The sequence below is a fragment of the Sarcophilus harrisii genome, chromosome 2, assembly GCF_902635505.1.
Source record: "Sarcophilus harrisii chromosome 2, mSarHar1.11, whole genome shotgun sequence".
NCBI lineage: Eukaryota > Metazoa > Chordata > Mammalia > Dasyuromorphia > Dasyuridae > Sarcophilus > Sarcophilus harrisii.
The window spans coordinates 157,916,730-157,942,189 of record NC_045427.1 but is presented as its reverse complement, the minus strand read 5'-3'; the positions used below and the strand labels follow the sequence as shown (position 1 = coordinate 157,942,189).

At 33.7% G+C, this 25,460-nt stretch overlaps 1 protein-coding gene across 2 annotated transcripts in view; it reads right to left on the bottom strand.

Annotated features, from left to right (window-relative positions):
• Window positions 1–25,460, bottom strand: part of TASP1 (taspase 1) — a 253,668-nt gene that overhangs the window by 10,196 nt on the left and 218,012 nt on the right. Inside the window, exon 14 of one of the 2 annotated variants that reach the window (XM_031951085.1) lies at window positions 17,905–19,932. The exons of the other annotated variant lie outside the window; for it this stretch is intronic. Coding sequence (XP_031806945.1) covers window positions 19,888–19,932 — 45 coding nt within the window. The 3' untranslated portion in view covers window positions 17,905–19,887. Of the gene's footprint in view, window positions 1–17,904; window positions 19,933–25,460 lie in introns of those variants that run through there. 2 annotated transcript variants of the gene reach the window in all.

Sequence of the window (25,460 nt, the reverse complement as noted above, 5' to 3'; positions counted from 1 at the left end):
CAAACTCTGAAGAAAGCTTTCCTTGTCAAAATCATCTGTCTGTTTTTGTTGTTGTTGTTCTGACATATATAATGACAAAGAATTTTTACAAGACTCATTTCACCTTATAGAATACCTTCCTCAATTCAGCCAAAATGACCATTTATAAGTGTTCCACATTAGCCCATGGTATGATTGCAAAAAGTGCCTAAGGCTCCACAAATACACTAGCACCAGTAAACAACAAAATATAAATGTGAGGCATTCTTTATGAAAATCATTTTCCTGTATCTTCACAAGACTGTGGATCTGGAATGGATTTTTAGAGAACAAAGAATTCAACATCTTTCCATATGAGGAAATGATTAAGGTCATTCATTCTAGTTCAAATTCTTAGTTACTGGTTAGGACACAAACCCATGTTTGCTAACTTCTAGTCCTCCAGTTTCCTTTCTTCCACACACACTACTTTCCCACATATGCCACACTGCCTCTTTTGGTAAGTACCCATTTTCAAATTTCTCTGGTGAGAACTAGCCTGATATTACAACCATATTCATTAGGTTCTTCTTAGGTCATCAGTAGTGGTAAGAGAGTATGTGTATATATGTGTATGTATGTATAGACTACACGTGCAGTCTTATACGTACATATATACTACAAAATCAGTTTGTTTTTCTTCTACGTTTTGCATTTGGTTCAACACAAAGGATTCAAGTCCTTTAAGAAAGCTGCTACAGAATTTAAAACAATTTTAGAGCTGAGGTCATTACTGGTAGTACGCTATTAAGGAAGTAATTCAATATTGTATAAAAATTAAATTGAATTCAGTTCCAAAGAAAACAAGTAGAAGAAAATCTGAGGAACTTTCCTCCCATAGCCTCGAAAAAAAAGGTAAAATACATAATATGCAAACAGAAAAAAAAAATTCAAACTATTCATAAGGGCCTTTATATTATTAAAAATATTAAGCCATTATGTCACACTCTCTCTCTTTTACAATGTGTGAAGAAAGGAAGCAGAAACCTAGTGCCACTAATATGCTGTTGGCAGAATTCTAAATTGGTCCAATCATTCTAAGAAACAATTAGCAATTATGTCAGAAAAGTTATCAAACTGTTTATAGCCTCTGATTCAGAGTTCCCACTGTAGGGCAGGGCATGAACACCAAAAAAGTCAAGGAAAGAAAGGATCAAAATATTGATAGCCATACTTATGTGGTATCAAAAATCTGAAAATAATGGAGTGCTTATTAGATGGAAATGAGGAAATAAATTATGATATGTGAATGGAATGGAATATTATTATATACAAATACTCATATGAACCGATGCAAAATAGACAAAATAAAAATATACATTAGCCATATGAAAAAAATACTCTAACTCACTACTGATTGGAGAAATGAGACTTAAAACAATTCTATTATATTGGCTAATGGGCCAGAAAAGGGAAATGACAAATGTTGGAGGAATGTGGAGAAAATGAGACAATGAATTGTTGGTAGAACTGTGAACTGATTGAACTGTTCTGTGGAGTGATTTGGAACTATATCCAAAGGGGTATAAAATCATACATATCCTTGGACCTAACTGTACCACTACTAAGCATGTAATCCAAAGAGATTTTTTTAAAAAGATAAGGATCTAAACGTAGAAAATATTTATAACAGCTCTTTTCTCAGGGTTCTCAACTGGAAATATCCATCAACTGGGGTGTGGTTGAATAAATTGTGGCATGTGATTATGATGGAATATTATTGTTCGATAAGAAATAATGAACAGGATTCTCTCAGAAAAACCTGGAAAGTCCTCTATGAGCTCATGCAAAGTAAAATGTACTGGGTACAAAGTAATAGCAATGTTGTAGGAGAATCAATTCTGAATAACTTTACTATTCTCAGCAATACAAAAATCTAAGACTACTCTGAAGGACTTACAATGAAAAATGCTATCCATACTCAGAGAAAGAAGTAACTGTATCTGAATACAGACTGAAGTATAATTTTCTTTCTAACTTTATTTTTCTTGAAGGTTTTTTTTTTTTTTTGAGGGAGATCTATGTTTTCCTTCACAGTATGACTTTTATGGAAATGTTTTGGTTAACTTCACATGTACCTTCTCAATGCGGGTGGGGAAGAAAGAGAGAAGAATGGACAGAATGTGGAACTCAAAAGTTTTAACAACAATTGTTTAAAAATATTGTTTTACATTTAACTGGGAAAAATAAAATATTAAATAAACAGAGGAAAAAAGAACAACATATATGACTGTCATAATGTAAATGGAAAGAATTATAAAATGAGACTGAGTGTTGAATAATTTAAATGAACAATCTTGACCTTGGAAAAGAGTTAAGGAAGCACTGGGCAAAGAGCACTTGATTTGGATTTAGAGTTAACTTGGATTGAATCACAGTTCTATTTCTCAAAAAAGTCAATAAGTGTTTATCTATTAAATGCCTGCTTTGTGCCAGGTACTATTCTAAGTGCCTTTCAAGGAGTTCATAGTCTAATTGGGGGAGACATAGGGGGAGAAGGGTGACAACATGCACAAATATATCCATGTACAAATAAGATATATATACAGGATAAATTGGAAGTAACTACCTTGTGGTTGTGAGAAAAATCACTTAACATCTCTGTGACTTAGTTTCTTCATCAGTAAAATAAGACCTTTAGACAAGATAACTCCCGAAGTCTCTTCCAATTTTAAATCTTTATACTATCATCTTTTTTGGAGAGGCATAGAAGAGTTTTTGTTTTTTTTTCAAATTATAAGCCTATTTTGGGGCAGAGTGTGAATATCCTGAAATGGCTGTGATATAAATCCAAAAAGCCTCAGTAAAACGTATTTTTTATTTCTTTTTTTTTTATTTCAAAAAGAAGAAAGGAAGGAAGGAAGGAAGGGAGAAAGGAAAGGAAGGAAGGAAGGAAGGAAGGAAGGAAGGAAGGAAGGAAGGAAGGAAGGAAGGAAGGAAGGAAGGGAGGGAGGGAGGGAAGGGAGGGAAGGAAAGAGGAAGGGAGGGAGGAAAGGAGGAAAGGGAGGGAAGGAAAGAGGAAGGGAGGGAGGAAAGGAAGGAAGGGAGGAAAGGAAGGGAGGAAGGAAGGGAGGGAAGGAAGGAAGGGAGGAAGGAAGGGAGGGAAGGAAGGGAGGAAGGAAAGGAAGGAAGGGAGGGAAGGAAGAGAGGAAGGAAAGGAAGGAAGGGAGGGAAGGAAGAGAGGAAGGAAAGGAAGGAAGGGAGGGAAGGAAGAGAGGGAGGGAGGGAAGGGAGGGAGGAAGGGAGGGAGGGAGGGGAGGAAGGGAGGGAGGGAGGGAAAGAGGAAGGGAGGGAGGGAAGGAAAGGGAGGGAAGGAAAGAGGAAGGGAGGGAGGAAAGGAAGGAAGGGAAGGAAGAGAGGGAGGAAGGAAGGGAAGGAAGGAAGGGAAGGGAGGAAGGAAGGGAGGGAAGGAAGGAGGGAGGGAGGGAGGGAGGGAAGAATTCTGCATTGGAAAGGAAAAAGTTATCCTTTTTATTGATCATGGGAATTCATATAGGAAATGGTATAATGTTTTCAGCATTTAGCTCAGTATATATGTTTTGTTTCTGTTGTTTTTGGCTGAGACAATTGGAGTTAAGTGACTTGTCCAGGATCACACAGCTAGGAAGTGTTAAGGGTCTGAGGCCAGATTTGGACTCAGGTCTTCCTGACTTCAGGGCCCGAGCTCTATCAACTGTGCCATCTAGCTGCCCTGTGTATATGTATTCTTATGTGTAATAAGAAGCAACTAATAAATATTTGTTGGATCAAATAGACCCACTTTGGATGAGACAAAAAGAAAAAATAGCCAAACCTAACCACTTGATTGATACTTAACAAGATAACTTTTGGAAAAAGCTTTTGACTCCAAGATAAAGTTCAGGATAAATAGATAAAAGAAGCTAAGAATTAGTGAGAAGAGCACCAAACTCCACTCAGAGCAGCTTTTAAAATAAATGAATACCTAAAATAGTAGTTTTCAAAGAGGTACTACTTAAACTCTTTTTAGCAAAGAGATGTTTTTGTTTTTTTTAAAATAAGATATGAAAAATTCACAATAAATCTGCAGGGAGGTCTAGAAGAAAGAGATATATTTGACTCAGGCAAAGTCACTACTTGTTAAGTTTGATCTACCTGAGTAAGGTACTGTTATAAACTTGTTAGAGAATATCTAAGTAGGAGTTCAGTGTTGTGGTTATTTTTGTATTGAGGGAAAAATAAATGTTTTTTAAAGACTGAATTTGTAAACCTAAATTTATAAGGATTGTGTCACATGACTAAAGGGTCTGGAGAGTAATACAGAGGCATATTATTCCATCCAGGAAGGGAGGCAGTCTGAACCTCTGCAAAGAGGTAATTGCTAAGATTCTGCCAGTTCAACAAGGCCACAGGGGGTCTTGCATGAACCAAAGGCACAAGGGAATGAAGGTAGGTGGTCATTTCCAGAGGCTACAGAGAGAAGTAGAGCTACATTCACATACAATCTCTGTAGTACCTTCTAATATGACTTTCACTGCTTTAAAGTCATTATGAAATAGATGAATAAGTGGCAGCAATATCGTGTGTGTACCACACATATCAAGAACTGGGGATGGTGGAGTGAGACTATTTTTAAATGGAACTCTCAAAATTGATTACATCATGTGAAATGAATCAAAGATGAACATTATAGAGGATCCTGAATGTCCTTTTTCAAGGATTATCTGCCATTCCATATACAAATACATAAATATTGTACTATACCAGGGAATGAGGAGATATAGTCATTGGTGAACATGTACCGTAAGTTCAAAGTGGAGAAACCCAGTGGGACAAATGAAGGTGGAAGGAGCTACATCATAGTCAGGCCTTCTTAGGCTAATATTTCTTTTTCTTTGAGTATGCCAACATTTGAAGAAGAATAGCAATAACCTGTCCAGGCATTTGCTTTAAATAATTTTCTGGGCAACACATTTAAAGTAATTTTTAAAAATATCTATGTAATAGATACAACATGAAATCTCAACAATTAAAAACAAACCAGCAACCCTTGACTATGCCAGTTTATGGTGTAATTTTGCTAAGGCACGGTCTGACTATAGTATTGCCCTAATCACAAGCTCCTTAGGCTAGTACTTTGAGACCCTCCACAACCTAGTTTCTATTTACCTTTCACCTTTCTGGCTTTATCTCACACTACGCTCTTTCACAAACTTTACATTCCAGCCACTCTAGAATTCCTATTCTCCTGAATTTGATTTTTCCTTTTCTGCCCTGTGAATTCTCACAAAACATTCATTATGCCTGGAACGCATTCCTTTTCATCTCTCTTTTTAGAAATCTAGTCATCTTTCAAAGCCAAACTGAGGTGCCACCTATTCCTAGAAGCATTTCTGATCTCATCACTCTTATGTTACTGTTCTCTCTCTCTCTCCCTCCCTCCATCCCTCTTTCCCTCCCTCTATTCCTTTCCCTTAATCCCCTCTCTCCTCTCCCACTTTCTCCTCCACCATCCCTCCCTTGCACATTTCTTTGTGTTTAAATTGCATGTCTTTTGCCCTTCCTCATCTCCAGTAGAATCTAAATTTCCTGAAGATGGAATCTGTTTTGTTTTTGGCCTCAACACCAAATCCAATGCCTTTTATGTTATAGGTATTCAATCAATTTTTTTTGTTGTTGAAACTGAACAATGCAACACCCAACAATTAAGATTCCTCAATACCATTTTTCCACCTCCTGCCACTACTCTCCCCACATATTTATTAAGCGTTTTAGAAAAAATAGAATGTAAACTGTTGTAGGATAGAATAGCATATAGTAATGCTTTGAAAAAATACTAATAAATATTTGCAAAATTGAAAAATAAAGCACACTGTAAACAAAGGGAAAAAAAAGTGGTTTTTAGCCAATCATTCATAGCATCTTATTAAAACTTAATATGTTAAGAGAAAAATCTATCTAAACTCCTACAAACCAAGATTTTAGAATTTTCCATCATAGGCAATGTCAATTATCAATTATAATTATGAGTAAAATTTTGATTATCTAAAATTCTTAGAATGGTCTATTTCAGCTATCTTAATTTTGGGTAATTAGAAGTTAAATAAAAAGACCTTCTGGTTGCCAACTGAGATACTGAATTTTTTTCTGAATTATATTAGGTTGTACTTCTACCATGAATGGTATACCTATTTTATGACACTTTACTGATTACAAGTCACTATTGTTATGACAATCCTAAAAGTTCAATGTTGTAAGTAATATTAAGTTCACTTGAGAAGTAATATGGTTTGGTGCAAAGAAAAGTTAAATATAATCATTGAAAAGAATAATGAACTTGAGTTCAAGTAACTTGGATTTGAATTCTCCCTCAGCAAGTCATAGCCTGTCCATGTCTTAGTTACTTATTTGTAAAATAGAGAAGAAATTATTTGCAACTCCAAACTTTAAAGTGCTATTATAAACAATTTATGCTTAGGGATAGAATAAGAAGTTTCAGAAAGAATAAATGGAATCCAATGGAAAAAACAATGGAATTACAACAATTGATTCTGTCATTTATGGAATGAGTTGGGATAAGTCATTGTCTACTTCTATACCTCAGTTTCTTCTCTGTAGTATATAGCTCACAGCTTTGTTGTGGACAAAGCACTTCTTAAACTAAAATGTGATATCTCAATATGATTAATCACTATTATTCAAAAAGTCTTGTGGGTAGTAAGTGACATAGTCAGGCTCAAAATTAGGCCTTGTGACTTCAGTATTCTCTTAATTTTCTTTTTGATATTAAGAAATCCCTAATACAATTTTGTTTTCTTAAGAAGAACTGTAGAAATATTCTAGTCAGGTAAAGGTTCTATTCATTTAGATTCCTGTTATTCAAAATTTTACTTTAATAGTACAATAATCATCAAAAGAGAAGTTAGCAGGTTTTATGGTATTTCATTGGAAATGGGTACAAGCAAATATAGGAAAACATTAATTTACTGCTCCAAGTGAAAAAAAAAATTATTTTCAAGTAATTTGGATTAAGATAAGCACTTCCTATAGCAAAGTTTTAAAACTCTTATTCCAAATTAAAGTATTCTGCCTTTTCAAGACTGCAACTGACAGGAGAATCCAAACATGTGTGGTACGGTGATGATAGCTTGAAAGTATAAAAGTAAATTGTCAGTACTTACTACTTATCACACACAAAATTATTTGAAAGGAATGTAAATAAAGAATTCAATCATATCCAAATGTCTTAATTAGTTACTATTAAAGATTGTTTTTTCTACCATCTGAGAGAGAGAGAGAGAGAGAGAGAGAGAGTGAGTGTGTCTGTGTGTGTGTGTGTGTATTAGAATGGGTGGACCAAGGATAATTTTTTTAAAGCATAGGTCAGACATAAAAGATAAGCTTTTTTAATACTGGCACCTAAATTTAATGGTATTAAAAAAAAAAACTTGATAGTATTTGGAATATCTAATTAATGTTGTAAAAAGGTTGTAATATAGACAAATAATCTGGATTTCCAGATACTAGTGTTTCCAGCCCCTAAAAATTCAGCAGTCGTGTAGCTATACATAATGCAGCTTTAGCTTCTCTCAATATCTAATGTAAAAGACAACTCAAAGTTCTACCAACATAAAAATTATTCTATGACAATTTCCCATAAATAATTCAAATATTTAATGTTTATATTAGGTTATTCTTCTTTAGAGACACCACATGCTTTTTAGGTAATACGAAATCAAACAAATAATTCCCTTTTACTATGTAGATAATAAATACTTTCCACATCAGAGAAGTTTATAACTTTCATAAAGTTAGATGGTTGCTAGTGAGTCAGAGTAAAACAGTTATTTCACAGTCCAGTGCCATATCCACACAAACGATATTGCTGCATTGAAAATGCTTCATCTGCAATATACAATCGTTTATACTGGCCTTAATTCTTCTGAGAATTACAACTACTTTAATACCTATAGAACAAAGAGATGATATATGTTCACAGTGTGGAGGAACTTTAATTGCCTTTGTTATCCCCATACCTTGTCAAACAAGAGAAGGAAAAAAAATGCTATTATATATTCACTTTGCACTTGGACTAAAACATGCTACTGTAGTTATTGTGAGGTGCACTTTTCTCGTGATATAATATAATTACATTTCCTGTGAATATGTTTCACATTGGTTCATGCCTGCCCAATATGTCAAAATTTTAGATGCACAGAATATATGATAACATTATAACACTGGATTTCCATATATATTATACAATTAGACTCGCACATATAGTAACTGATACAATACCCAAGAGATTATAGGGCATGCACAGAGTATACACAAGGGATAGCAGGAACTAATCATCATCAACAAATATTTAAGTGTTTACTATATTCCAGGCACTGTCCTAAGTGCTGAAGATACAAAGAAAAGCAAAAGCACAGTTGCTGACCTCAAGGAATTCATATTCTGATGGGGGAATCAAGCAAATAACTATGTATAGAGAAGATATGTATAGGGGAATGAAAGGGTAACCTATGAAGGAAAGCACTAGCAATGGGAAAGGGAGGAAAAGGTAGCAACTGTGTGGGGTGAAAAGAAAGTTACATATATCAGAAATGTTGTGAAGGTGATGCTCACTAATGTAGCTACAATATTCTTGGTCAAAAAGGTTTCAAATTTGCAATGATATAAAATTGTATTTTTTTAAATGAAGTATTTGGTACTTCTAGATAATGTGATAATGTATTTCTGTGGGCAACTGGGACCTGGAGTGTGTAAAAGAATGGAGCAAGATAGGAGACTTTGAAGCAAATGGGGGAAAAAGGTAAGCAAAGGAGAATATATAGATCAGATTATGGGCTGCATAGTCAATGATATGGTGGGGGAGGGGTCCAACTGATGAGGTCCTAAATGGTGTGTTGGACAGAGAGAACTAAAGAACTGATCCCTGAGGCAAAGCAGGGAGAAGGCACTGATAGAGATCAGTTTAGTTTCATGGTCCCACTCTCTGGAGAGGTTGTCCAGTCTGAAATCCAAGTTATGTCAAATCACTGAGACCCAACCTCTGTGGGTGTCTCAAGCAGTCTCACCTTGCCATGTCCTGTCAGGGTGTCTCAAGCAGTCTCACCTTGCCATGTCCTGTCAAAAATCCCAGTCATGTCTTTGAGGTTAAATTTTCTCTATAAAATCTACTTATGAGCCATCTCATGGCTGCTGCCTTCCTTTGGATTAATATGCCATGACACTCTGCCTCTTGGTGTCTTTCTCCCCCCCATGCCATATAGTATCTCCCTTACTCCACTATGCTTCTCAACCCCACTTCTATTTATAACTAATTAACTCTTTTAGAATATTAAGTCCCTTTCAGCATTTAGCCTGCCAGCTAAGGACATGCCCTAACCTCATGGGGTGCTCCTCTTTTCCTAGTTAATTATGAGTCCCACTGAGGAACTTGTCTTTCAAATGCTCTCCCACTCTATTTCATATTTACCACTACTGGTATCTATTGTATCCCTTCAGTTTTTCTGTTACTTCTTCCTTAAATTAATCTACCTTTTGCTAAAGAGAATGACTATTGTGAATACTTCACATGAGCAAACCCCAACTTTTGTTGCCTACCATCATGTGGCGTCTACATCATCCTCATCATTTTGGTGCTGAACCCCATGTCATTTTGGTGCTGAACCCACAGCTATTGGACCAAGTCCTTTTAACATCTGAAATAACTGATATTGTATCAGGTTTGGAGCATAATACAAAATTGGAATCCATGGAGCAAGCTCTATAGAGCAGAGGCAGAAACTACCCAAAGGAGATACTCAAATGGATACCCTGGAAGCTTGGATTACATAAGAAATAGAGAAAAAAGATAAGATACAGATAAGTAAAAGGGTCATGAATGAGAGAACAAGGGTCTTGACTAGACAGAGAGGATGGATAATTAGGAGTTAGAGAAATCCTTTTTGGGAAGGGAAGGGAAGGAAAGGGAAGGGAAGGGGAGGAGAGGGAAGGGGAGGAGAGGGAAGGGGAGGAGAGGGAAGGGGAGGAAAGGAGAAGGGAGGAAAGGGAAGGAAGAAAACTTGAAGAGGAAGAGAATAAGGAAAAATGTGCTTGATTAATAAAGAAAAAATAGAATTACATAATCAAACAAAAACAGGAAATACAGGAACTAATAAGCAAAACCCCATAGAGAAAAAGGTTAATAAATGAGAGAAGGGATTGAGATGAAAGGAAGAGAGCCATTGGGAATGGAGTCACCTTAAAAAAGATTAAGGTAAAGAAAAGGGGAAAATCATAATTTAAAAAAAATACCAATATTAGAGACAGATGGAGGAAAATATAAATCTAACTCATAATTTTAAATGAGAATAGATTAAACAATCCAATAAAGTGACATTGGATAAGAAAACAAAACTTTACAATCTGTAACTTACAAAAAAATTTTAAAAACAGATATCAAAATAACTGTTAAGACATGTATATTTATATTGTATTTAATTTATACTTTAACATATTTAACATGTATTGGTCAACCTGCCATGAGGAGGGGGGGAGGGAGGGGAGGGGAAAAAAAATGGAACAAAAGGTTTGGCAATTGTCAATGCTGCAAAATTACCCATGCATATAACTTGTAAATAAAAAGCTATATAAAAATTTTTTTTAAATTTGAAAAAAAAAACAAAAAAAAAAAAACACAGATATCCACAAAGTTAAACTGAGGGGATAGGGAAAAAAAATTACTAAGTATGAAGTGAATCCCAAAAAGCAGGAATTGCAATTGTGTTATCTGATAAACAAAAACAACATCCAAAATATAAAATGGGATAAGTTAGGAAACAATATTACATTAAAAGGAATCAGAAACAAATCTGAATAAGTAATAAAACTACATGCAAATGTACCTAAATTCACAAAGGAAATATTAGCTGAGGTATAAGAAGACATAGATGGTAGTAAAATAGTGACAAAAGACCACTATTAATTTAATTTAATTTTTTTTTAATTGTCCTTTTTAATTGAGCTTTATTTCCCTTTATTTTTTTTTTATTTTTTTATTTAATAGCCTTTTATTTACAGGATATATGCATGGGTAACTTTACAGCATTAACAATTGCCAAACCTCTTGTTCCAATTTTTCACCTCTTACCCCCCCCCACCCCCTCCCCTAGATGGCAGGATGACCAGTAGATGTTAAATATATTAAAATATAACTTGGATACACAATAAGTATACATGACCAAAACATTATTTTGCTGTACAAAAAGAATCAGACTCTGAAATATTGTACAATTAGCTTGTGAAGGAAATCAAAAATGAAGGTGGGCATAAATATAGGGATTGGGAATTCAATGTAATGGTTTTTAGTCATCTCCCAGAGTTCTTTTTCTGGGCATAGCTGGTTCAGTTCATTACTGCTCCATTGGAAATGATTTGGTTGATCTCGTTGCTGAGGATGGCCTGGTCCATCAGAACTGGTCATCATATAGTATTGTTGTTGAAGTATATAATGATCTCCTGGTCCTGCTCATTTCACTCAGCATCAGTTAGTGTAAGTCTCTCCAGGCCTTTCTGAAATTATCCTGTTGAAGACCACTATTAATTTTAGATAAAGCTAACCAAAAGATAAACAAAAGGCAAAATACAAAATCAAATCAATTCTTGGAGAAACTAGAATAAAAAGAGCAATCTTCTAAATGGGATGGCAAAAAAAAAAATACATATTTTTCAGCACCACGTAAAACTTATAAAAATTGACCAAGTATGAGGGAACAGAAATATTGCATACAAATGTAAAAAGGCAGACCATAAAAAAAAAAAATCAATTGGTTAAAGGACCACAAAAAAAAAAAGACAAAGAATAAAGGAAGACTTAAAAAAGAAATAATAAGTACAGAGTGTGTCAAAGAACAAATCATTAAAATACTTAACTATTTCAAAGAAAATTATAATGATGAAAACCTTCTGGGTTGCAGCTAAGATAGTTCTCAGGTTAAACAATCATATCCTTGCAAACATACATTTACAAAATAGAAAAAAAAAAGGATAATGAATTGAAAATGCATTTAGTAAATTAAAATCAACAAATAAACAAAATCTAAAGTAAGCACCAAAGAAAATATTAAAAATTAGAAGAAAATAGAGAAATTAAAAATAAAAAACCCATAGAATGATAAAAATTAAAAGCTTCTTTGAAGATATAAAATTGCTATATCCTTAGCTAATCTGATTTTTTTTAAAAGAAAAAAAAACATATTAGTAAAAATAGCAAATGAACTAGGTGAAATAGATCATGCCAAGAGGAAATAAAAAAGAATAATTAGAATATATTTGTAAGTTATAAACTTACAAAACTGATAATACAAAAGACATAGATGAAAACACTCAAAAATATAAAATATTCAACCTATCAGAAGATCAGATAGAGATCTTAAATAATCTTATCTTAGAAAAGGAAATAGGTATAGGTATAAAGGAATAACTAAAACAAACAAACAAACAAAAACAACTAACCAAACAAACTCCAGATTCTGATGGATTAATTTCAAATGTTTAAATAACAGTATCCATATTAATCACACATTACTCTCACCAATTGGTATCACAAGGTACTCTCTAAAACTGAGAAAGATAACATCATACCAGAATCCTTCTATGAGACAAATATAATCCTAATATCTAAACTGGGAACAGATAAAATAAAGAAAAAACTATAGGCCAATATAATTAATGAATAATGATTCAGAATATCCTATCAAAAAAACTACAGCAATTTATCCGAGAAATTTTTCATTATGATCAGGGATGCAATATTATGAGAACCATCAACATGATTAATCATATAAAAACAAAAATATCTAAAAGCACATGATCGGCTCAGTAAATGCCATAAAAACCAGTGACAAAATACAAACCTTTATACTAAAACCCTTATGAGGTACAGGAATAGAGGGATTTTATTTAAATATCATAAAAAGCATCTATCTAAAATCAAAAGCAAACATAATGTGGATACACTAGGACCTTTTCTAATAAATATATGATGAAGCAAGAATGCTCACTCTTCCCATTATTATCTGATATTCTTCAGGAAATGCAACAACAGCAGTAAAACAAGAAAAAATAGGCATAAAGATAAGTAAGGTGGGGATAAAACCATTTCTATTTGCTAATATGCTAGTTTACTTGGAGAACCCAAGGGAATAGGCAAAAAACACTAAGTGAGACAATTAACAGTTTCAGCACCAGTTACAGGTCACAAAATAAATGCTCAAAAATCAACAGGATTTGTACATATTAACAAAACTCAAGAAGCAATTACAAGAACAAATTCCATTCCAAATAACTCCAGAATACATAAAATATCTATTTATTACTCTCCTCAAGCACATAAAAATTCATATAGATTAAATTACAAAGTGTTTCTTAAAAAAAAAAAAAAAAGAAAAGAAAATAACTTAAATAGCCACAGGAACATTCAAAACTCATGCCTTAGGTGTGTGCCAATATAATAAAAATGACAATAGTATGAAAATTAGTTTATATTTTTAATGCCATAACAACCAAATTACCAAAAGGATGCTTTACAGAGTTTGATAAAATAAGAACAAAATTTATTTGGAAAAACAAAAGATCTAGAAAATCAAGGGAGATTATGAAAAGAATTAGAGATAATTGGGAAACAACACTTCCAGACTTCAAACTATGTTATAAAGTAGAAGTCATCAATGCCATATAGTATTGGCTAAAAAATAGAGAGAAAGAGACCAATGGAACAGACTAGACAAGAGAGAGAATAAGAAACAATAGACTCTAACAATCCAGTAGGAGATAAAATGAAAAACAAATTACCTAGGAAAAAAATTCCTTATTTAATAAAATCTGCTGGGAAAACTGGAAAGAAGTCTAGCAGAAATTAGGGTTAGACCATATTATCTTACACTATATTCCACAATACATTCAAGTTGGACATATGATGTTAATATTAAAGATCGTTAAATAAAGAATTCATAGAGGCAAATCTCTAAAAGGTTATTGAACGTGCCAAAAATGATTGATACTTTTCCTGGTTTAGTTTCTTCCCTTAGTGGAATAAACAATGAACCATTTGGAAAAAGCTTAAGATACAAAGCTAATTGGACATGAACAAAATTGTTACCTACCACTCCAAAAAAGTTATTTCTTTTGCCAAAGATAAATAGATCATGAGAGAGAGAAAGAGAGAGAGTGTGTGTGTGTATGTGTGTGTGTTATGTGCAAATGTGTGTATCCACAGATTTATCTCTCAGAATATTCTGCTAAATTTCTAAAAATCTGATCTAAAGAAATGCATATTCCCTGATTCTCCCAAACTGAGCCAGATTTAAATGGATGGAGCAGAAAGTTAACTTGCTACATTTGGAAATTGTGATAGGTTTTTGTTTTGTTTTTTTTTAAGGAACAAATAGATCATTTATTACCCAATTCCTGTAACTAGTCTACAAAATGACAAACGATTTGAGATGTATTCCAAGTACATCACCTATTAGTAGCATATAACCCACTATCTTGTAAAATGCAATTTGTTTGTAGGAAGTAGGACCTCTTTATTTGCAAGGGATAATCTTATAAGTAGGTGACTAAAGACAGTTATAATTTGTTCAGAGGCTATTTTTGGTCTAGGCAACTGCCTTTAAATCTAGGTTATTGTCCCTGTAAATCTCTATGTGCCATCAGTCAGGAACAATCATAAAATTGGAATCTATTTTATAGGATTCACAACAAACAGACCAATTAGATGCTTTGCTCTCTCATGTTTAGTGGAACCCTGAAGTTTTAAGACAATTGCCTAAGTGTTCCTAAAATAACAGCCCCCTCCCTGACAATAAAGAAAAAAACCTTAACCCAGATCAGAAGTGACTGATGGTTTACTTTTGGGGAGAGACAGTTTGTTTTAAATAAAATCATTCAGTGAAGTGATCTTTAAAGCAAATTTGTAGGCAAAACACAGAATTCATCAAAACACATCTTGTGGCAATAATGAGGTGGTGCCCTACTGAGCCACAAGATATTTTGAAGGCTCTGAACTATCCTATTAGAATGAATTGTAGGTTTAAAGTTTGGCCCTAGAGACATAAATGTGTTCTCCACCTCTCATCTTTCCCTGGGATTTCCTCTATTCGTTCTTCCAGTTTGATTTACATTTTAAAGTAAAATTTGACACAATGCCAATCATCTCTTATTCCTAGATTTTCTTTCCATTTCTTTTGATAATTTCCTATTTCATGTACTATGTTTTATACTATTACTCTTTCCCTTATGCATGTGTCTTAGGCAAATTAAGTCATAGTATGGTTTCAGAAATCTCATCTATGCTGTCTCTAATTACTGAGTCTCTTTTAAACTGTGGTTTTTAATCCTTTAAGAATGCTGGAATCCTTTCCTTGTGGGAAACAAATAATGGTAGGTACTAATAATAAAGTTATATAATATTGCACTGCAAGTCAAATTCAGATATATCTGCTTCTATAATACTAATATTTACAACAACAAAAAACCTCATAAAACAAAATATACTTAGAATTAAATAGGATCTCTGGTTTATTCTTCTGTTAGCAGGTAAAACTACTTCCATTTTATAAATAATAACAGCATAGCTTATATTTACAAAGTACTTTTATCACAACAACCCTATGGAAGTAACTGGTGCAAGTATTATTCTTTTCATTTCAAAAATGAAGAAAGAAAAGTTAAATAGTTTGTATAGATAGTACCAAGTCTTGAACTCAAGTCTTCTGCCTCTGTTTCTAGTATGTTCTGCACTAACACAGCAGAGAAAACAGTTTTTTTCCCCCCACAAAGGGCACAAAGCCAGCAAATGTCATAAGAAGCCTCTTTCAATATGTTCTTACTAGTACACTAAACAATCAAGGTATAAAATCAGGAGTGAAATAGTCCCTGTTATCTAGGCATTTATGATGTACAGAAGAAGACAAATGTGCACATACTTATGAATATAATATAATATAATATAATATAATGTAAGAGATACAAGGGGACTTTGGGGATGAAGGGTGCAGTAGCTAACAAGATCATTAAAGGTCTTATGCAGAAGGGGGCAATTGATCTATTTATATTTTTTTAATTAAAAAAAAATCTTATTATGAACTTAAAAACAAAATAACATTTCCATAACACAGAATAGAAAAAAAGATGATTACACATGAAATAGTATTATGCATATTATACACATACATTATGTATATACTGCTATTCTTTTAAAATACACAATAGTTATCATACAACTTTTCTTTTTTCCCTCTCCCATCCCTGCCCTAGAAATGGCTATCCTTAGTCATAAGTGTGTGTGTATACACACATATATAAAACCATTCTATACATACTTCTATTTGTCAATTTTTTCTCTGGATGCAGATAGCATCTTCCTTTATATATCCTTTGTAGTTAATTTGGGTATTGATAATAGTCAAAATTGCTAGTAGCTTAAAGTTGTTCTTAAAAGATTATTGCCTTTACTATTTACATTTTCTTGGTTCTGCTCATTTCATTCTTCATTATTTCATGCAAGTCTGAGTTCATCATTTCTTATAGCATAATAGTATTTCATCATGACCATATACAACAATTTGTTCAATTATCCCCCAATTGGCTAGCATCCCCACAATTTCTAGTTCTTTGCTACCATAAAGAGAGCTGCCCTAAGTATTTTAGAATGTATAGGTTCTTTTCTTTTTCCTCTAATTTCTGTAGTGGTATTCTTAGGACAAAAGGTATAGGTAGCTTAATAATTCTTTGAGCAAAATTCCAAATTGCTCTCCAAAATGATTGGATTAATTCACAGATTCACCAAAAGTAATTACTGCCCAATTTTTTCCATATTCCTTCCAATGTTCACCCCATATCCCTTCAATCGTTTAGCTAATCTGATAAATGTAAGATATCTCAAAGTTGTTTTCATTTCATTTAGAGCATTTTTTCTATGACTACAAATTGTTTTGACTTCTTCATCAGAAAGCTATCTATTCATATACTTTAAACATTTATCAATTGGGGAACAACCTGTATTTTTAGAGATGTTACCAACTTCTTTATATATTTTAGGTATAAGACCTTTAAATAAAGATTTGAGAAACTGTCTATAAAATTCTACTCCCTTTAAATTTTCTGCTTTCCTCCTGTTCTTGGTTCCATTTATTTGTACAAATTTTTTAAAAATTTAATATAACTGAAATTATCCACTTTCATCTCACCCTGCTCTTTACCTCTTGTTTATTCATAAATTTTTTCACCTATCCTTAAGTATGCTATGTTCTAAGGTTCTTCAAATTTTTTTGTACCATCTCTCTTTATAATTAGGTCATGTATCCCTTTGGACTTTATGTTGGTAATGGCATAAGATATTGGTCCATGCCCAAGCAGTAGCTTTAAATTTTTCTCAACAAGTTTTTGCCAAATAATGAATTCTTATCTTCAAAACTCAAAGGCGATGAGGCTTTTAAATGGCAGAGATGAGGAAGGAGTATGTACTAATACAATAGCACAAGGATGGGAAAAGGAACACATTTGCCATCCAACAACATCTCCATTTGAATTTCTCCATCATGCCTCAGAAACATCTTCTTCCTGGAAAATTACTTCAGCCTTGGAATTTCCACCTCAAAAGCTCCTGGGAATGGCTCCTCTTCCTGATTATACACTCCTCATAAAACCTCCATTTAAAGAGAATGCCCATGACAGCTATTTCTTCACTACACCCATTTGGACTTTTTCTTCATGCCTCGGTGTCGAGTATTTTCTTTCTCTTCTCATCCCCTTTCAACCTTTCTTTTATATATTTATATTTATTTTATTTATAAAATATAAAATTTTGAGGATATAGTCTTTATTTTTTGGTTATATTTGTATTTCCAGAGATTAGCAAAGTGCCTGGAACATATTAAATGGCTTAATAAATGCTTTCTAATCGACTATGAGCAGCAGTAAGAAGGACACTATGGTAATACCACAAGGAAGATGAAGGAGAATAATATGCAATAAAACTGAAAAGGCAGATTGGGGCCAGGTTATAAGGGTCTTTAAATGCCAAAAAGAATTCATATTTAGTTCCAATGATAAAAAAAAAATCCACTAGAGTTTATTGAGCATGAGGGTGATGTGGTTTATATTTATGCTTTAGGAAATTATTCTGACAGTTATATGAAGGATGAAATGAAGCAAGATTTGAGGCAGGGAAAAGGATAATTCAGGGAAAAAGTGATGTAGTTGAATGAGGTGACTGCATGAACAGAGAGAAAGGCATGGATACAAGACATATTTTAAAAGTAGAAGCAACCAGAATTGGCAACTGATTGAACATATGGGTGAATGCTAGTGAAGAGTCAGGAATGACACCAATATTAAGTACATGTGTGACTGGGAGGATGGTAGTGCCTTCATCTGAAATCAGGAAGTTGGGGAAGAGGGTAGATTTTGAAAAACAGATAATAAATTCTATTTTGAATATGTTAAGTTTGAAAGGCTTACAGGACATCCGATTTGAAATGTCAAATAACAAGTTGGTCAAACATGACTATCACCCAGGAAAAAGACAGGACTGCAGATAGGGATCAAGGAATGTTTTGTATAGAGGTCAAATTTAAACCCATGGGAAACCAATAATAAAAATAACAACCATTTAATACTTATAACACTTTTATAAGGTGTGCAAAGCATTTTACAAACCTTATCTCATTTGATCCTCACAATGTCCTTACTATTATTATCCTAATTCTGCAGATAAGAAAGCATGACTGAAACAGGTTACATGACAAGCTCATAGTCAAAAAAAGCAAGGATAGGATTTGAACTCAGTTTCCTTATTCTAAGTCCAGAGCTTTATCTACAAAGTCATTTAAGTCATGAAATGAGAGTGTATATAGAGAGAAGAGGACCAAAGAGTAAAGAGGCATGATATAAGTGATGATCCAGCAAAGCAAGGTGAGCAATGGCCAAAAAAGGGAGAGAAAACCTAAGAGAGAGTAGTGCCACCAAACCAAACAAAACTCTGGGAGAAATATATCCAGATTATGATGTAGAGGACTCTTAAGAAAGGAGAGAAAGTTTTGAAATGGCTGCAGAAGGAAATGGAATAGAGACTCAATTAAGGGATGAGTAAGAATCCTTCCTTTTTGTAATAAGAACAAAGTAATATCAGACAACATAAATTTGTAATGGAACTCATTTTTATTTTGTAACTTCTGCCAGTTCTTTCAGCAACAGGAGAGAGTTATATGACCTCTAAATAACAAGTTGTAATTAGCTAATTTAAAAAACCCTTTTAGATGACAGTAAGTTGAAGACTATTTGGCAGTGTCATGATATTAGAAATCTTCCATGTGGAAAGAACACTCAGAGATCAATGCTCATCATCTATAGTTCTTACTCAGTCCTTCATTTCACAAGGCCAGAGTAACTAATTTACTTACTTTTGCCTCTGTGACTTCATATATTAAAAATAAAATGTTTTCTGCCATAAAAATGCTTACAAAAAGCTTTAAAGAGGTACTATATAAAATATAAATATTTATGTTTTAAATTAATACACACAAGACTCGATAAATATCAGAATCAAAGAATGTTATGAATTTACAGATCAACTACACCAACCCTCTCATTTTACAAAGATGAAACTCAGGTAGGTTAATATGACTTATCCAAACTTCCTCTGGGAGCAGAATGAGAATTTTTTCTTAGCTTGGTATTTTGTCTAATAAAATATTTTGCCTTCTTACTTACACAAATTTTCCTGTTCTTAGATTGCATGTAACAATGGCTCAGAGTTATTTTACTTAAAGACACCTATCATGATTTTTAAAGAAGTTTTTATGGCATCTAACAATGTCTGTGTTAACAAGAGAGAAGGTAGAGGAAACTCTTTGATTCTTACTTTTTTTTCTGTTTTCTCTGCCAAGAAGAATGATCTTTGGGCTGGAAAGGACAAAACAAAAATGGTTAACAGGGAGTAGATATCCTAGACAAGTAAGGAGATAGCAAGAGAGCACCAAATTATCCTTGAATTCAAGACTAGATGGACTACATCATTGGGTACAATTGGCTAATTCACTTCCAGAATCTCTGATTGTGGAACTCTCTGCAAAATGAGAAAATGGACAGGATTGGAGAAGAGTAAATTTTCAAAAAAGGGAAGAGACTTGTTTACAAACTTGAGACTAGTAAGTTAACTGTAATTCCTGGGAAAGTTCCAGAATAGAATATTTAAAAAGTAGTTAATGGACATCCACAAAAGAAACTACTGATTATAATCTTATTTTTGTTTTTTGATGGGCCAACCAAATTGGTATATCATGGACATATGGTAGATTCAGCTCACCTAGATTTTAGCGAAGTATTTGATAAAGTTTCTAATAATACTATTTAATTCAGACCTGGATGATTGATCAGACTCAAAATACTCATTAATGATTCAATGTTTACATGGTAGGAGGTCTATAAAGGAGTGCCCCACGAGTCTGTGCTTGACCCTGTAATTCTTACCATGTTAATAATCAATGATTTAAATGAAAACATGATAGCAGGCTTTTCAAATTTGCAATGACACAAAACTGAGAGTGATAATATGCTCTAAGAAAGGATCAGAATCCCAAAAGAGCTTGCCAAATTAGATCATCAAGCTGATTCTAATACTATAAAATTCAAAAGGACAAATGTAAGAGTTTATGTTTGGATTCAAAAAGTCAACTTCATAGGGAAAAGGTGAGGGAAGCAAAATTAGATGACAAGTTTTCAAAAAAATACCTGTGTGTTCTAGTGCCTGCAAATGCATTATGTGAGGTGGCCACCAAAAATAACTAATGGCATTTTTTGGGTCTGTATTTAGAGGAAGAGCTTCCAAGAATAAAGAAATGATATGCCCATTGTACTCTGTAAAGGTCAGACTACATCTGGAATACCACTGCATTCAATTATGGGCATCAAATTTAAGCTACAGCATCCAAATGAGGATGAACAAGACGTTAAAAGGCTTTGAGTCAATGCCATATGAAGAGTGGCTGAAGAATTGGAGAAGTCTCCGTAGCCTAGAGAAAGACTTAAGGGAATATGATAGCTGTGTTTAATTAAGAATTTGCAGGGCTGTTATGTGGAAGAGGGATTAGACCTCTGGGTTGGCCTTAGAGGAGAGAAGTGGGAACACTCGATGTAAGTTGCAACAAGTCAGATTTAGGCTTGATGTCAGGAAAAAACTTCCTAATAATTAGAGATATGCCAGAGTAGAAGGACCATTTTTGGAGGCAGCAAGTATCATTTCACATGAGATCTACAAACAGAAGCCAACATGACATTTGTTGGGTATGTTAGAGTGGGAATGATTCCTTTTTGAGCATAGGTTAGATTAAATAGTAGCTCTCAGCCGATCAATAAACATCAATCAAGTAGGTATTTACTATGTGTGTGTATGGGAGGAAGAGGGGGGGGACAGTGCTAATCACTAGGGATATGCAAAAGAGGTAAAAGATAGTCCTTATCCTCAAGAAGCACACTGACTAATGGGGGAGAAAAAACCAAACATACAAAAAAGCCACATGCAGGATAAATAGGAAATAATTAAAAGAGGGAAGGCCCTATAGTTAAGAGAGGTTGGGAAAGCCTTCAGGTAAAAGATGAGCTTTTAGTGTGAAATAGAGGGAAGCCAGGAGAGTCAGTGGGTAGAGATGAAGAGAGAGAACATTCCAGTAAGGGGGGCAACCAGAGAAAATATCTGGAACTGAGAGATGGAGTGTCTTGTTTGTGGCATAGTGCTAAGGTGCCACTAAATCAAAAAATATAAGAGGGGGTATAAGTTGCAAGATTTTAAAGGTAGGCAAGGAAGGAACTGGAATGCAAAGGAGAAGATTTTGCATTTGATCCTGGAGGCCATAGGAGCTGCAGGAAGTTTACTGAATAGGGGGTCATGGTCAGGTTTGTGTTTTAAGAAAATCACAGCTGAATGAAAGATGGGTTAGAATAGGGAGAAACTTAAGGTGGGCAGATCCACCAGCAGACTACTATAATAACCCAGTCATGAAATGATGAAGGTCTATACCAGGGCACTGGCAGTATTAAAGGAGAAAAGGGAGCATAATTGAAGGATGTTTGAGAGGTGAAATAAACAGGCCTTTTCAATAGATTCAATACAGAGGGTGAGAGACAGTGCGGAGGGAGGAAATACACTTGTGGATGTGAACTCAAGGGACTGGGAGGATGATGTTACCCTCTATAGTAAAAAGGATCAGAGGAGATGGAGAGGATTTAAGGAGTAAGATGAGTTTAATTTTGAACATGTTAAGCTTAAGATGTCTCATGAACATTCAGTTTGGGATGTCTGAAAGAAAGTTCATGACATGAGACTGGAGTGAAAAGGCTAGAGCAGGATAAAGGAGACTTGAGAATCATCAGCATAGAGAGGGCAATTAAATCCAAAGGAGCTGATGTGATCACCAAGAGAAGTAAAAAAGAAAGGAGACCTAGAAAAAAGCCCTGTGGGACCCTTCCAGTTAGAGGGTATGACCTGGACAAGTTTTAGCAAAGGAACTTGAGCAGAAGTGGTCAAGTAGGTAGGAGAGAGTGTTTTGAAAACCTAGAGAAAAAATAATATTTTGGAGAAGAGAGTGATCATATAGGTCAAAGGCTACTGAGAAGCTACAGGAAGAACAAGGGTTGAAAAAAGAATTTGGCAAAGAAAAGATAACTGGTAACTTTAAACAAAGCAGTTCAGTGGATTGCTGAGATTAGAAACCAGATTGTAGGGGGTTAAGAAATGAGAGAAGCATAAGTATCTATAGCAGATCTCCCTTAAAGGAAGTTTAGCCACAACAGACTGAAGAGAGTTAGGATGGTAGTTAACAGGGATAGAAGAATCAAGTGATAGGGCAGCATTAGAGGAAAAAACCAAAAGGGAGAGAATGAAGATAAGTGACAGGATAGGGATGAAAGGGGAATCCATTGAAGGAGTCAGGATGAATATTTTTTAAGGCTCCTTCCATTTTCAGAATTCTGTGATTGACAGATTTTATCAGAAAGAGGGTATGTTCCTTATACCTGATAGATATAGTTGCAGTTAGAAAAAAAGCTCGTGGAAATATAATTGTGGAGGACATTCATATGTCATGTTGCTTTGGAAATTAAGTATTAATTATTATAATGATTCCTCTTTAAAATAACAAGTAAAGCTTCTGAATATTCTAATATTCTGATTGCAAGGTAACCTTTATTTCAAATCTTTTACTTGAGTTAAACCACAAGTAACCTCTTTTCTGAATGGATTTGGTGTTCAAGTTTGATGATGGACAGAAATCAGATAGTCTTTAAAAGACAGCGAATGAGTGAAGATAATTTTTAACCCTACAGCCTTACTCTTTTTGATATTAGAACTCTCATAATAGTCTGAAAACTGTTTTGAAAACTAGTAATCATGTGTACTCACTAATTCAATAATTATGCTTTCAGAGAAGTCAGGAAAGAGTGGAACCATGCCAAATATTTATTCTTTTAAAAAGACTATTGTCCCTGCTCTCTTTTTTGAGCTTCTCAACTATAACTTTGTCTTACTTGCAATACAACAAAATTCCAGCCTTTATGACAGAAGAGATGATTTTTTGATCAATAGAAACCAGCAGCCAAGGCATTTGTGGTTTTTCTCTGGAAAGCATTTGCAGCCACAGGCTCAAAGGAGGAAGAAAGGGAGAGGGATTAACTCTCTTCAAGGAAGGTCAAAAACATAATTTAAAAGTGAAGCAAGAGGAGCAGCTGTGTCTGTCAGCCCAATCAAGATTACCAGCTGGAGAATTTACCAGCAATATGAAAACAATATACACCAGATGTCAAACGATGCAACTGTGAGCAAAACATCTTTGGGCATGATGTTGCACTGTTAGCTCTCTTTACTAGCCAGATTTCATGTTAAATATTAAAGAGTCTTCTCTAGGCCACCACCAGCTGGGAATAACAAGAACACTTCCTCACAAGGGACTTTATAAGTATTACTGTACACAACACTATTGGCTTTAATGCTGCATTCAATGCCATAAATTTTTGCTTGTCTAAATCTTATTTCGAATTTGGATACAACATAAGGAATGATGGAAACTTCAATATTCTACAACTGAGCTCTAAGTATTTCCTTCAAAGCACTTAGATATATTTTACTAGGGTCATTAAATGAAAAAATAAGTTTTTCAAAATGACTCTAAGGGTTTTTAAGTTAGAGAAAAAACAGGATTGTAGAATTATAATTTGTTTTAATTGACTCCAAGAAAGCACTATTGAACTATTAAATTATATATTCCTTGAAGACAAACTTGTATTTGCCACAGTGCCCAGCCCATTACCTGAGTAAAAGGTATGACTTTTAAATATTAAAGATCTTAATTTGTGTGTGACACTCAAAGCACTAGTAAGCCAAGATGGTTATCCTATTAGAGTATATGTTATTAATGTAAAGAATTAATTTAAAAATATTTTCATATGAATTATAATTTCTTTATCCCCAGTTTCTAAGTTCAAATCTTATAACTGATCACTAGAGAACTTAGATTTCCATTTATCAGTTAACAAATTAATTTTTAGTTCACCTACCAAAAAAGTAATTACTAATTGGAATATGGACTCTGGTGAGGATAAAACAAAAGAGTGGGATTCTCAATTTTTTTTTTCTATGAATGTACTGACTCTTTGAAGTAAGTCTACAATCAGAACAGAACTTAGATATCTATATGCTGTCTGAACTCTCTAGCTATTCATAAAAATATAAAGCTAAATAATATTTTCTAATTATAAGTGGCCAGTTCATGATGTCTTTGGGTACTTACTACCGACAATTTTATTTAATCAGAATTTACTTTCTGAGCCTGCTTGTCCAAACAATTTCAAAATATAAGAAAGGATATAAAAATTAAAAAAAAAATCCTAACTGATCACATCATAGATTCTTAGTTGAAGTATTGCCATACACAGGAATATCACACAACACAATCAATTATATCTCCAATGTCTACAGACGCAGAGAAACATGGAGAAATTAAAATGAAATGATTAAAGTGAAATAATCATAACAAAAAAAGTATGCACAGAAAGCTACAGATTTTTAAATAAAAATATCAATAAAAGGTGAATTCTAAGTAACTGAAAAACTACTAAAAATAAAAGAAAAAAGATAATGAAATGTCTTTCATCATAGTATAGCAGGAGGAAACAATGCAGACTATCTATATGCTATCAGAAATAATCTCTACATTAAGCATTTTTACTGATTTTTTTGTCACAAGGAAATATCCAATATGGAACAGTGAGTGAGAAATAACTATGAAGTTTTTATATATCTACATATACATATATATATATATATATATATATATATATATATATATATACAAATATATATGTATATATTAAGAAAAATCATGTTTTTAAAATCACTTAATAAAAATATTTCCAATATAATGTTTAAAGGTTTTTTTTAA